Source organism: Trachurus japonicus, unplaced genomic scaffold, assembly GCF_045865225.1.
Source record: "Trachurus japonicus isolate A0001 unplaced genomic scaffold, Traja_1.0 AP029679.1".
Taxonomy (NCBI): Eukaryota; Metazoa; Chordata; class Actinopteri; order Carangiformes; family Carangidae; genus Trachurus; species Trachurus japonicus.
Window position 1 is genome coordinate 29,811 of NW_028219812.1, and position 14,908 is coordinate 44,718.

The 14,908-nt window shown below is 42.7% G+C and overlaps 1 protein-coding gene across 1 annotated transcript; it reads left to right on the forward strand.

Moving 5' to 3' along the window:
• The first annotated feature begins 3,153 nt into the window (after positions 1–3,153).
• LOC146961007 (olfactory receptor 52K1-like) lies at positions 3,154–4,154 on the forward strand. The gene has a single exon (XM_085771865.1). It carries the CDS (start codon positions 3,232–3,234, stop codon positions 4,147–4,149), a length of 918 nt encoding a protein of 305 aa, XP_085627991.1. The 5' UTR covers positions 3,154–3,231; the 3' UTR covers positions 4,150–4,154.
• The last annotated feature ends 10,754 nt before the right edge of the window (positions 4,155–14,908 follow it).

The window sequence follows — 14,908 nt, forward strand, 5'->3', positions numbered from 1 at the left end:
AGTTCTGTTAAGCACATTTTAAACAAAAGCACAGCAGCTTTTCTATTCTCTATGAAAAGACTGTAAATAAAGATGGACGTGGCCTCTATGATGTCACCCACAGGTTTCTGAAGAGCAGTTGTGAAGCACAGAGCACCCAAGGGCCGATCATCAAATCCACATCTCCTAGAACCTTAGAAAAACAGAGAAACGTGTATTTCAAGTGTGTGAATTAAAACAACCTTTATTTCCGACTGCGTGTATGTGATTCTGCATCTCAACACTGCACTGACAACACACTTACATGCTGCAGACGTCGAGAGAAAGTCAGTGTATATGGGAAGTACCGGTAATTGTCAGTTTTAATGTAAAAATTAAAAATGTTCACATTCACTCGGGCCTAATTTGTCCCTCTTTTCTAACTGATTAGAAATTTTGAATTCACCTTACCCTCCCTTCTTTGATTTGTAACCCTGGTGCTCGGTTGGATTTCCATCCTAACTTTGTCTCTGCAGCCAATGACAGCAGCAGACAGAAGGTATTAAATGGCTGACTCAGCAGCTAAGCAAGGACAGGTGGGTGGAGGAAAGTCAGAAGCTGAGCTTATCACTCTGCAAGCTGGACCTGTTCAGGTATGAACACCAACAACAAATCGGACTCTGAACAAGTCTTCTACATACAGTAGCTGACCTACTAGCAGATTTATGTCAGAGATCTGAAATCTCCTTTTTTTTTTCAAACTAATATGATGGAGGCAGGTTCATCTACCTTCTGTTTTTTTCCAGACATTTTCTTGATTTGTGATCATATTGATTCTTGAGCAATCCTGGTTGAATCTTTTAGTTCACATCTCATGTATTTTGCTTATGTGTGAATCCAAAAAAACATGAGGAGAGATGAACCTCCTCTGACCATAGCAAAACCATCAGCACACACAGCAAAGTTTCATTCAGCCAACAGGCAAATGTACTGTTTGTTCTTGCAGTTTTATTGAATAGATTTTTTAACCCCCATTTTAGAGGTTTACTACGTAAAATAGAAACTTCACATAGTGCATAATATACAAACATAATTAAGTATAAAGTGGAATATGTTAAAAAAAAAAAAAAAATATATATATATATAATTTTATTATTATCATTGTTATTATTATTATGCTTTGGGGCTCAGTATCCATATTTGATGTACTCAATGCACTCACCAGATCAAACCACCCAGACTAGAGGATTTCTTATATGAGATACTCATATAAGAAACCATTCACATTTTTGTATATGCCTTGACATAATGTCAAAGGTCACAGACACATTCATCACAGATAATACTGTCTGGTGTTCCTGTTGTGTTTCCAAACACTAGGCAAGGCAAGGCAAGGCAATTTTATTTGTATAGCCCGTTTTTACAAACAGTTTGTCTCAAAGGGCTTTACACTACACACAGAACTAACAGCATGATTAATCATTTATATGTTTGGGGGGTGTCCAGAATTCAGCACTTATCATATTCTATGAATTCATTGACCTGAGCAGCATTTTAATGTTAACTACTGTATCCACTGTTGGGTTAGTTGATGTTTAAATTACATTTCATAAGGTAATTATATGTTTGTGTGTGCAATGTCAGACTGTAAGTAACTACTGACCAGCTCACATCAAATTTGGCTATTAGAGCACTGCAACACTATACATTACTGATTACAGATTACAGATACTGCACAGATATCCACATATGTTATTTCAATGTGTTGCTAAACGCAGGTGTCAGAGGTATCAGTGCTGGTGTTGCAGTAGTCACTGAGACCTGCGAGGAGAGATGCAGAGCTCTGCAGCTGTGTGTGTGAAGAGCAACTGAGAGTTACACTTTACAGTGATTAATGCACAAGTGAACTCAGAACAATGTAATGTGAATGTGTGCTTGAAAAAGTGAAATTACAGCTACTGTAATTAGGTATAAGCACTGCAACACTACATTGCAATGCAATACATTACTGGACTAAATGTACTTTGTAGCAACCCAAAATGTAAAAATGGCCAATAATGTAATCATTTTGGCCATTTTAAATGTAATAAAACTTTTGAGCCAATAATGTAATAACTTTTTGCCAATGATGTAATAAGTTATTACATTATTGTCTGGTTATTACATTATTGGCCTAGTATTAAAAAACTGGCAAATGTAATAACTAGTGCCGATAATGTAATAATAGATAAATATGACTGCAGTTCTTGGAAAATAGGCTTTTTTGTAGTTTTTGTGCAGTTTGCTAATGAAAAATTGGTATAGTGGACGACAGCCGTCATATTTATTCATCTAATATAAGACTATCTTGCAGCTCTCTCTCTCTCTCCCCTTCATTAGGTTTTTTTTTTGTTTAACTGTGTGCTCTTTCTCCTCTTTAGCCAAATAGATATTCTTGTATAACAAGACAATTTCTCATGTGCACCATCAGGGACAGACTGGCCATAGAGCAATATAGGGCGTAGCTAATGATGCGGCCACAGCGAGGGTCCCATCGGGGTCACCGCCCCGGTGTCCCAGCTCTTGTCTCTGCACACCGCGACACAAACACGTCCCCTAACCTGCAATCTTTAGTTTATGACAGATTAAACTACACAGATATGCATGTTGTAACATTGTGTATCATTATGTACCGCACTATTGATTGAGATTTCTCGCTGGCTTCATTGTACTGTAAACAAATGCACATGGCCAAGAGGAAGAGAGCGGAAAAGCGACCAGACTTAGTTCCTCTTAAAATTAAAATTTAAAGGGGCATCATTTAGCTCAATTGGTAGAGCAGGCGCCCCATATACATACACATACACACACACACGCACATAAAATAATTAAAAATGTTAAAAAAATATATAAATGTTAAAAATGTTTTCCAGGAAAAAATATGGTGATTTCATTTGACACCTCAACATTCTCAAAGAGACACTGATTTCATGGCATATGGTACATATGAGAGTGAGTGTCACAGAGGTATCAGTGCTGGTGAACTCACAGAACAATGTAATGTCAATGTGTGCTTGAAGGTATGAGATTTCAGATTGTGCCATTAACAATCAAAGATAAATGTTGTGTGTCTCACAGTTTCTTTAATGGGTGTGTGCAAAGGGAAAGCAGGCAAAAAAGAAGACATATTTTGTAGTTGTGAATAAATGAGACTTGACAGTTGAATGTGTCTCTGTTCTCAGGTTGACTGAACTAAAACCCTGGATGAGGAGGTTGTAGGAGGAGAGGAAGAGGATGGACAACGTCTCCTCACATAGACACTTCACCCTCGATGGCTTCAGTGAACTGGGAGATCTGAGGCCCGTCCTCTTCATCCCGTTCTCTATTGTGTTCATTGTGTCACTGTCGGCCAACTCCCTGCTGCTTTATGTCATCATCTCACAGAGAAGCCTCCACTCCCCGATGTACATCCTCATTGCCGGCATGGCGTGCGTGGATCTGAGCCTCCCACTGTTCTTCATCCCCAACATGCTGCTGAGCTTCCTGTTTGACTGGAGGGGAATTTCTCTGATTGGCTGCCTGGTGCAGATTTACTTTGTTCATTTGTTGGGATCTTTTCAGTCCACCTTACTGCTGTGGATGGCGTTGGACCGCTACTTCGCCATCTGCACGCCACTCTACTACCATGAACATATGGCATTGCCCAGATTTCTTCGATTTGTGATCCCTCTTGTGATCAGAAATGTGTTAATGAACACACTTGTAGTAACACTGGCAGGAAGGTTGCCATTCTGCAGTAGGAACATAATAAATCATTGTTTCTGTGAGCACATGGCCTTGGTAGAGCTGGCATGTGGAAGCACCACCATTAACAACCTGCTGGGGCTGATTGCCGTGTTCCTTATCCCTGTAGCTGACTTCATTCTCATCACTGCTTCCTATATAGTCATATTCAGCTCTGTGTTGAGTTCTGGTAAGTCAGGTGTCAAAGCTCTTCACACCTGTGTGACTCACATTGTGGTTATCACCATCAGCCTGACCATCATTCTTGTGGCTTTCCTGTCCTACCGAATCAGAAATGATCTCCCTGCAGCCGTTCGAGTTTTCTTCAGCACAATGTACCTCTTCTTCCCAAGCTGTTTCAACCCAATCATCTATGGCATCAGAACCACAGAGATACGACAACACCTATTGAAGACACTGACATGTTGATGTTTTGTCCAAACTGTAAAATCACTTACACTTCAGAGACTATTAATGAATACAGATTATTCAGCTCACAGATGTAACTGCCCTAGACCACGGTGACATGTTTAAATTGTGTAAAGACATGCTTCAACTAATGAATTCAGAAACAGCCAGGGTATCATCTGCACAGTTAGTGAGCAGTGACATTAGTAACCAGGTGGGGGCTGTTTAATACTTATAAACACAAACAATTACATTTGTTATCTCTGACTCAGGCTAGATGGACCTATCAACAGAACATTACAGGAAACATCGTTGTACTATTCTAAGAAATTCACAAAGATCTGAATCCCTTCCCAGACCCTCACATAATTCAGAGCAGCAGGCACCAGGCCAGGCTCCCATTTTTACCCCATTCATCAACAAACAGTTTTTCCTTATATCACTGAGCACAGATGAAGACATTGTAGGCCCCAGAGTGGATTTAAGGAATGATTTCAATTGCACTTGTGTAAGCACGGACAAAGTCAATGGCGAGTGTAAAGGGTTGAAAAGATGTTTAAAAAGACATTAAGATTCACAGCGAGTAAAGGATAAAAATCACAGTATATATACACAAGAATTTTATTGTCACTTGAACAATATTAGAGTTTATTATGGGTTAAAATCTTTTGATTGCAAAAAAACAAAAGTTAAATATGGTAAATATATATTTACCATACACACACACGACACGGCGGATGAAAATGGATGGATGGATGGAAATATATATTTGAATTGAAAAAAATCTATGTACTCTCCTAGTTACAGTATTAGATACTGAAACATGTCAGTAGAGGGCACCTTGCACCTGTGAGTGACCTAGAAACCCATAGAGGCAAACACTGCAGAATAAATCCCACTTGAGTTTAACCAAGTTTTCTGACTCTTTGTTCATACATTCAGGTGGGTTAATAATCCCCTAAAGTACATATCCCAAAACAAGGGACAAGTGTGTCCAGACTCTTTTGTGAAAATGTAGTGAGTTGCAGCTGAATAGTAATGTGTTGAAATTAAGATGTTTTGCTGTCGGCTGCAATGCTATAGGTTACTGGGTCTGTTGCTAACTGCTAACATAACATATACACTACAATAGTCTTGTTATGGTAACAGAACTGTTATGGTAAGAGACATAAAGGATTAATACATACACACTTTATGTTGAAATGCTTTCCTCTATGTTACATGTGTGTAACAGTGCAGTAGGAGAATAAGTGTTTAATTTAGTAGTTACTTACTGTAAAGGTGCATATTGTTGTTAATTTGTAATGTAACGAAGGAATTGAACTAATTGAAATGTTACAGTAACCAAATGAGAACATGTTTGAGTTTGCTGTTGTTATTGGAATATATGTAAGTACAACAAGGATGTTTATGGACATTTGCATTGTGATTTCAGGATGCTTCAGTTTTACAATGTATCTCACGCGTATGCTGTGGTCACAACTTTATAGAGAGGGTGAGCTATGTGATCTAGCCTACTTGATACTGTTACTTACCAGGAGCTATTGTTACTTACCTCTGACAATCACATTTCATTTTTTGACATTAAATAATTGCTTGTCTGTTATTTTTTAAGGCAGAAGCGGTCCTGAAATGTGTGTTTCTCTTCTATTATACCAACACGTTCTCACTCCCAGTGCGTCAACAGCCTGACGAACGGTCACTGTCCCTCCTCGTCACATGCCTGACTCATTAGGTGCCCGTTTTTCGTCAGGTTTTGACACGCTCGGCTTTCAGTTGATTCCAATGCAATCCCCTTCGCGGCGATATGTGACGCTCAGAGCAAGTGATCCAGCCGACCCGGCGTGCGGCACTGAAAGACGCTGTGAGCAGAGGATCACTTTTTTTTTTTTTTTTTTAACTTTTCCTTAAAGCTTTATTGAACCTGATGCTGCTGTGTCTGACGTAGCTTTCGGCAAGGACGTCCTTTAGGTTATTTATTTATTTATTTAGTGATCATGGTGTTTGGTGCAGAATAATCAATGAATAAATAAATTAGGTCGGAAGCTATGCCAGACCGGGGGGGGGGTTGTGGATTCTACAGGTGAAGACCACTTCCGCGTTCAAAAAGCTGCTCTGTTTAATCAATATTCTGAAGAAAGATCTGATTATTAGCCACAACGCTGTAACCATCCAAGGAAGACTATGTAACAATATTATGTGCTTCTGCTGAGTCCAAAAGCCCTGTGTAATATCAACTTTATTTTAAGAAAACACGCTTTGTTTCCAATGTCATATCACGGAAAAGCACTACATTACCCATAATCCTCATATTTATCAGCGACGTGTCTGATTGGTTGAGCTTGCTGTTACCAGCAAATGAAAAAATAAAACAAATTGAGCTTATATTATTTTCTTAGTAACTAAAAGGTCTTAACATCTTTTTTGTTTTCAACATTGAATAAAAAAAACGGTGCTATATTGTTAAAATTCAACAATAAAGTGCATAAAAGTTGGCTTGACTTCTTTCTTTTTTTTCATAATTTTCACCAGCATCTTTCTGGTCCACATCACATCACATTTATTGTAATTTTTAATTCAATGAGTAAAATTTTATTTTTTATCTGATAAACATTATTATGAATTCAAGGGTCAGAGGTCACTGATTAGTGTTAAATTTAACCTTTTTGACCCTGTTTCCTTGAATAAATCACTAAGACTTTGATGCGGGAAGCTGAGATTTTGATTTGATTTTGTTCAGAGCACTAGGGACAAAGTTTCTGTAGAATTTCAGACCTGTCGGACCTCCAGAAGGGTCACAGCTGACCGTCCAGGCTCGTTTCTTGGCCTTCAAAACCTAGATTTAGAAGCCTTTTGTCTAATAACGTCCACATCCTTGGGGTTATAAGGCTGAAAGTTTAATGTATTTGTCCGGGGCCTAAGGCCATCCACCATGTGCAATTTCAAACCCGTGCGACCTTCACAAGTGTCAAAGGTCGCTGATCTGTGACCTTTTTGACCCCGTTTCCTTGAATAAAACACCAAGACTTTGATGCGGGAAGCTGAGATTTTAAAATGTGGTCCAGAATGTCTAGTAGATTGTGTGTGCAAAGATTCAGAGCTCTGTGACATTCAGAAGGGTCACAAATAGCCAAGAAGCAATGCTCCTTTCTCTGACCTCATATTAAAGGAGAAATGTTTCAACAGCAATTCTTTAATAGCTTCCAGATGCTTTGGCCTATCAGGCTGAATTTTTAGCTAAAGGAGCTGGTGTACGATCAGGAAGTAGGGGAGCTGTGCATAAAGCCAATTGGTAAGTGTCAAAGGTCACAGGGGTCAAACATCAAAGTGAATCCAGCCATTCCTGCTTTTTCTCAACAAAACATACACGCTTTAAGTTATCATCATGATATATAAATATGTTGTATATCAGAGAGTCCTCTATCAGAATATTTTGGTCCCGTTGCTCTAGGGGCCCCGGGGGACCACTTGGCTTTCCCATGCTCCCACAGAGTTGGGTCTCGGGGTGATGGATAAGGGCCTCACCATAGTCCACAGGCCAAGTTTCAAGTGATTTGGTCGGTTTCTATGGAAACGGCGGCCTCAAGGATACAGAGGAATGCGGCTGTTTGAAGCCCCGCCTCTCGAAAAGTAATGGCTCGATCAGGACCGAACACACATCTACGCGTTCGTCTTGGGCCCCCGAGCCATGTATTAAAAAATTAGAACTGTACGACTTTTGGAAATGTGTTTTGAGTGACCGTTCGTCAGGCTGTTGACGCACTGGGAGTGAGAACGTGTTGATTATACACATTCTACATCTTGGAGGAAACGTCTTTCCACATACAGTAAAGGCTTCCTTCTCCTTTCAAATGGGGCAGAGCTCCGTGGGAAACAGTAGGAGAGACACAGCCTGAGGGGGAACTGGGATCTGACAACAGTGGCAGGAGAAGCAGCGCTGTTTAAGTGTAACAAAATGCGTGCCGCTACGGCATTGTGTTGGGTTGTGAGAGTGAATGACGCTAAGGGCCGTGTCCAGACACGTTTTTAGCACTGTGGGCGGTACGGAAGCACAGAGCTGTCACACCGATAGAAAAAAAAACGGCTCAGTATCAGGTAATTACGTGAAAGGTTTATTGTCATAACAATGTCTTTTCACGTTATAACGTGAAAGTATCACGTTATTTCAAGATATGAAAGTATCACGTTATAACGTGAAAGTATTACGTTATTTCGTGACAAGATGTTTTCACGTTATAAAGTGAAATTATTAATATTTTTTCATGCGATTAAGTACCCTCCCCAATATGTGGTTAGTTTATCCAAATGACGCCTGTTTGGAAGTTTGCTCCGCCATTCGCGGAGCAGTGAAACTCTACCCGTGGAGCTGCATATTGGGGATCTAAACAGTCTAACATCTAAACATAATCACATCTAAACAGCGGCCGGGCTGCTGGGGTGGGCTGGCTAACCAGCGTCGTCATTCCAGTAGCCTAGCACCTATCAGCTAGGTGGAGCTGCTAGGCTACCACCGCATGAGCGGACCATCACAGAGGCAGCAGCCGAGCTACTGAGGTGTTATAACAATAAACCTTTCACATAATTACCTGATACTGAGCCATTTTTTTTCTCTCCGTGTGACAGCTCTGTGCTTCCGTAACTTTCCATTCAAACCCTATTGAGTTGGGCGCTCACAGTGCTCAATGCCCTCGGCGCTTGCTTCTTTTTGTCGCGGCGCTCAGTGCGCTTCGAGTTGAAATCTGTTCAACTTTTAGAACAGCGCTGCGCTCGTCAATGTCACTTTTCACCGCACTAACCAATCAGAATCAAATGGGGCGGGACATACGTTACCGACAGCAACACAACCAGAGTCGTGGCTCGGTTTATATCATGACCCACACTCAGAGTGCGAAATACGGGAGCTCTTCACCTCAGCCCCAATCCTCATCCAGCCTGACCCCCGACGGCCATTTATTGTGGAGGTGGACGCCTCGGATGTGGGAGTGGGAGCGGTGCTCTCCCAGCGCGGTGAGTCAAACAACTTACTTCATCCCTGTGCGTTTTTTCCCTGTGCGTTTTTTTCCCGCAGACTGTCTGCCTCGGAGCGCAACTATGATGTGGGAGACAGGGAACTCCTGGCTGTCAAACTGGCTCTGGAGGAGTGGCGGCACTGGCTCGAGGGAGCGGAGCATCCTTTTACGGTATGGACTGACCATAAAAATCTCTCATACATTCAGTCAACCAAAAGAATGAACTCACGACAGGCCCGGTGGGCGCTGTTTTTTGACCGCTTCAACTTCTCCCTCACTTACCGTCCTGGAAGCAAGAATGTGAAGCCCGATGCTCTCTCCAGGCAATTCTCAGTTTCAGACACTCCCTCGAGCCCTGACACCATCCTGCCGCCCTCCTGCGTCATAGGAGCCCTCAGATGGGAGATTGAGGGGATGATCGAGGACGCTTTGCGCACCCAGCCAGACCCTGGCAATGGCCCCCCAGGAAAGCGCTTTGTTCCAGATGTGGTGAGATCCCAGGTGTTACAGTGGGCACATTGCTCCCCTTTTTCTTGTCACCCAGGCATGAACCGGACCCCCCAGCTCCTCCGTCGCCACTTCTGGTGGCCCTCCATGTTGGTAGACACCAAGGAATTTGTGGCTGCCTGCCAGACCTGTGCCCGGGGCAAAGCATCCCACAAAGCCCCCGCTGGTCTCCTCCATCCCCTGCCTGTGCCCAGCCATCCATGGTCCCACATTGCCCTGGACTTCGTTACAGGTTTGCCGGCATCAAAAGGTAACACTACCATCCTCACCATCATTGACCGATTTTCTAAATCTGCTCACTTCATCGCACTCCCCAAGTTACCCTCTGCCAAGGAAACGGCCGACCTCCTCGTGTCCAATGTCTTCCGTCTCCATGGCATCCCGATGGACATCGTCTCTGACAGAGGGCCGCAGTTCATCTCCCGCGTCTGGAAGGCGTTTTGTACAGCTCTGGGGGCGTCGGTCAGCCTGTCGTCGGGGTACCATCCCCAATCCAACGGGCAGGCGGAGAGAGCCAACCAAGGGCTGGAAGCTGCTCTCCGCTGTGTGGCAGCTCAAAACCCAGCATCCTGGAGCGATCATCTACCCTGGGTTGAGTATGCCCATAACTCACTCTCCAGCTCATCCACGGGCCTTACCCCCTTTGAATGTTCCCTAGGATACCTGCCTCCGCTATTCCCAGCCCAGGAGGGGGAGATCGCAGTCCCGTCCGTCCAGCTCCATCTCCGCCGCTGCCGCCGCATCTGGAGACAGGCCCGCGCTGCTCTGCTGCGCTCAGAGCAAAGGAACCGCAGACTGGCTGACCGCCGCCGCCTCCCTGCTCCACAGTATGCTCCAGGTCAGAGTGTTTGGCTGTCTTCAAAAAATATTCCACTCAAAGCTCACTCCCGTAAACTGTCTCCTCGCTTCCTGGGCCCTTTTGTCATTGACTCACTGGTTAACCCTGTCTCAGTAAAACTCCGGCTTCCCTCTTCCCTTCGAATCCACCCTGTTTTTCATGTTTCCCAACTCAAACCAGTCTCCACCAGTCCCCTGTGCCCTCCGGCCGCCCCCCCCGCCTCCCCAGTTGGTTGGTGGGGGTCCTGTTTACACCGTCCGGCGGCTCCTGGATGTGCGTCGGCGTGGGCGGGGGTTCCAGTACCTGGTCGACTGGGAGGGCTACGGCCCGGAAGAACGGTGCTGGATCCCCCGCTCCTTCATCGTGGACCCGGTGGTGCTGGAGGAGTTTTACCGGGCCAATCCTGGCAAACCCGGGCGGTCACCTGGAGGTGACCGTTGAGGGGGGGGGCCCTGTTGCATTCTGCCCAGCCCCTCCCAGTGTGTGTGTGTGTCTCACTCTCTCCCCCTCAGGCAGTGCTCCAGGGATTGGCGACAGGTGTGCAGGGCACACAGCTGCAACACATCACCTCATCACTCACCGGCTCAAAAACCCTGGTCTCCTCACTCATCGCTGCCAGAACTTTACAGTCTTCTCTGCGGTAACAGTCAGGCCTCAGCTATTGCTCTCGTGCACTCTTCAGAGTTTCTGTGTTCCTCATTTTTGACCCCTGTTTTCCTCTGCCTCCAGATCCTCTGCCCCTGCCTCCTTGTCGCCATCCCTGGACCTGCCCTCCTCCCTGGACTCCCCCTCCCTCTTCAGCTCCCCCCAGGATTCCCTCCCCGCACCCCTGGACTCGCACCCCTCCCTGGATCTCCCCTCCTCCCATCGTCCCCCCCTTCTGTTTGGTCACAATAAATCTGTTTAACGGCATTGTTGCTTGTCTGCCCTTGGTCCTCTCCTTCGCCGTAGGAATTCGTAACAGCTATAGGCTAATTTTCTTGGCTTATTGTAATGTTACTGTATAAAAAGAAAAAAAATAACGGTATTGCGCAACAATCGCGAGTTAGGGACAGTATTAGATATGGGGTTTAATAATCATGGGGAAAGTTTGCTTGAATTTCTGAAAGACTCTAAATGTTGTGTTTTAAATGGCAGACTGTCTCCTGCAAAGGACAATTTCACCTCTGTTTCAACGAAGGGGAAGGCAGTTGTGGACTATATTATAACAACTCATTACTGTTTTAATACATGTGTCGATTTTGAGGTGTTACCTTCTCACGAACTTGCTGAAAATGTGGGGCCTGACTGTATGGGTCTGTTGGGTGATAAATGTAGATTACCAGATCACTCTCTGCTTTATTTAAAATTTTTGGCTAATTTCAGCTATGATTTTGACAAGTCTACCCCTCATTTGGAGGTGGCTCCATGTAAAAGACCCAGGAATTTTCCTTCAACATTTTTGTCCTCTGATCTGTGTTGTCTGGCTTTGAAACAGTTAATAGGCCTTTTACTTCGTCAAAAAACCCAGGATAATATTGACAGATTATATGGACAATTTTGTGATTTGTTGTATGAAGAGATGGATAAATGTGTGAAAAACTCTTGCACGGGGAATACTGGTGAGAAGAAGAAAAATGTATGTAAGAAAAACAAGCCTTTTTGGAATGGTGAATTAGACAAGTTATGGAAAAATTTAAAAGTTGCCAAGAGGATATTCCTTAAAAATAAAAGTCATTTGCAGAAAGAAGTTCTTAAAAGGGAATTTAAACATTGCCAGGAGCTTTTCGATAAAAAGCTACGATTTTATAAACGAAGATTTGATCGCGGCTTAGCTCTCAATTTAGAGCACTTGCAAATTAAAAATCCTCAGCTTTTCTGGAGAGAAATTAATAAACTGGGCCCTAGGAAAGATTTAAAAATTCCAATGGAAATTTTGCTGGGAAATGGTGATCTTGAACATAAAGCTGAACAAGTGGGAGAAGGATTTTACTGTTCTATTCTCTGGCAAAAATAACATGGGTGATTTTGATGATACTTTCTTGGAATTTATTTGTGGGGAAAAAACGTCTAAGGAAAAGAAGTTTGAGCTGGCAAATTATAAGCCCAATCAGTTATTAAATTCTGATATTACATCTGAGGAGGTTCGTAAAGCTGTTGAGTGCGCTAAACTGAGAAAAGCTCCTGGCATTGAGTCTCTCTCCAACGAAGCACTGAAATCACCAAAACTGTTACAGTTCCTTAGTCATCTTCTGCAAGTCTGTTTTAAATCAGGTATAGTTCCCTCTGAATGGTACAAATCACTCATCAAACCAATCCCAAAGTCAACTAAAAATGACCCTAGGGTCCCTCTTAACTATAGAGGAATTAGCCTTTTGAGTACAGTTTACAAATTATTTTCTAATATTCTAAACACCAGGCTGTCTCAATATCTAGAGACTGAAAATATTTTAGTGGAGGAGCAGAATGGCTTTAGAAAACATAGATCCTGTCTAGATCATATCTACACTCTGAGTACTGTTATTAGAGCCAGAATTTCTGAAGGGAAGTCTACTTTTGTTTGTTTTATTGATTTCCAGAAAGCTTTTGATTGTGTTCATAGAGATTTGCTGGAATATAAACTTATTTCAGCAGGTGTAGATGGCTTATTTTACCAAGCTGTTAAAGTTTTATATAAAAATCCAGTTGCATGTGTGCAGTTGAATGATATGAGGACAGGATGGTTCTCTACTCCAGTGGGAGTCAAGCAGGTAGATGTTCTCTCTCCTACCCTCTTCTCCTTGTTTATAGGCTAAATGATTTAGCCCAGCAAATTAAGAATGAAGACACGGGGGTGCAAATTGGGGATATGAAACTAAATTTACTTTTGTATGCAGATGATATTGTTATCCTGGCAGAGAGGGAGGAGGAATTGCAGTCCCTGTTAGATATTGTTAATAATTGGTGCTGGAAGTGGAGAATGTCAGTTAATCAAGGTAAAACTCAAGTAATACATTTCAGAAAACATGGAGTAAACAGAAGTTCTTTTAATTTTAATGTGGGAGTTAAGAAAATATGTTATACCAGTGTTTACAGATATCTTGGCTTCAACCTGGATGAATATTTTAAGTTTGAAGAAGGTATTAATACACTTACTGACACAGCAGGTAGAGCATTAGGCTCTATTATAAGTAAAATGAAGAAGTGTAAAAACCTAGGGTATGCTACCTTCTCAAAGCTCTATGAGGCCTGTGTTTCGCCGATTCTTCTATATGCAGCAGGAATATGGGGAAGTAAGGAATCATCCAGGGTGAATGCTATTCAAAGTCGAGCTATTCGTTGTTTTCTAGGTGTGCATAAATTTACTCCTGCTCTGGCTCTCCAGGGTGACATGGGCTGGGAACCCTGTTTGATTAAACAGAAAGGGGAAATGCTTAGGCTTTGGAATCGCTTGTCTTCTATGCCAGAGGATAGAATAGCCAAAAAAAGTCTTTAACTGGGATAAAACACATAACTATCCTTGGTATCGTGACATGAAAGCTATTTTTAGCGAGGCTGATGAACAACATATTTTTACTAATGGTTTGCGTTGTAATGTTAAGTTTGTGAAACATAAGTTATTTCTTGAGTATAAAGAAAAATGGGCTAATGATATCTGGCTTAAACCAAAGCTCAGAACCTATTGCCAATTGAAAAATGTATATTGTTCAGAACCCTATGTGACTTTGCCATTGGATAGATCCAAGAGATCTTTATGTGCCCAGTTGAGGGCTGTGGTTCTCCCTCTGGCAATAGAAGTTGGTAGGTTTAACTCAGTACCTGAGGATGAAAGACTATGCACATTATGTAATTTAAATGTAATTGAGGATGAACTGCATTTTGTGTTTCATTGTCCGTTATATGACGAAGCCAGGCAGTTTTTGTTTCAGAAAATGCAAAATGTGAAACCGGAGTTGTTTTGGGTTGATGATGAGGTAAAGTTGGAATGGTTCTTCAGAAAAGAAGTCTTTACTATAGCTACTTTCATGAAAAGTGCCTGGTCAAAAAGAAGAGGTGAATTATTTATGTGAACTCCATGTGGTTTCTGTTTTTGTTTTTGTTTGGTTTTGTCTGTGCTCTGATTATTTAGTTTGGTGTCTGGATGTGATGATGATGTGTCTTGTAAGCCCTTATAGGCTGGGCGCCTTAATCGGTGCACGACACGTTAATAAATATAAATTCATTCATTCATTTATATTGATGGGTATTTCGCACACTGCCCACACTTATATTGAAGGTAGGCCGACAGGGGCGGGGTTAGGGGATGGCTACTTGGGCCCAAGCCCCGGATGTTTTTGCCAAAGCCCCGCAGGTTTTACAGTAGTGGCAAAAAAAAACTCAACGCGGTTTATGTCAGTCTCCCTCCGCTGACCGCACCAGTCTGAAGTGTAGCCTCATGGACATTGGAACTGTTTATTGAGAGGGGGGG

Coding starts and splice junctions, on each gene's coding strand:
- LOC146961007 (XM_085771865.1), top strand. CDS start 3,232: ATGGACAACGTCTCCTCACATAGACACTTCACCCTCGATGGCTTCAGT.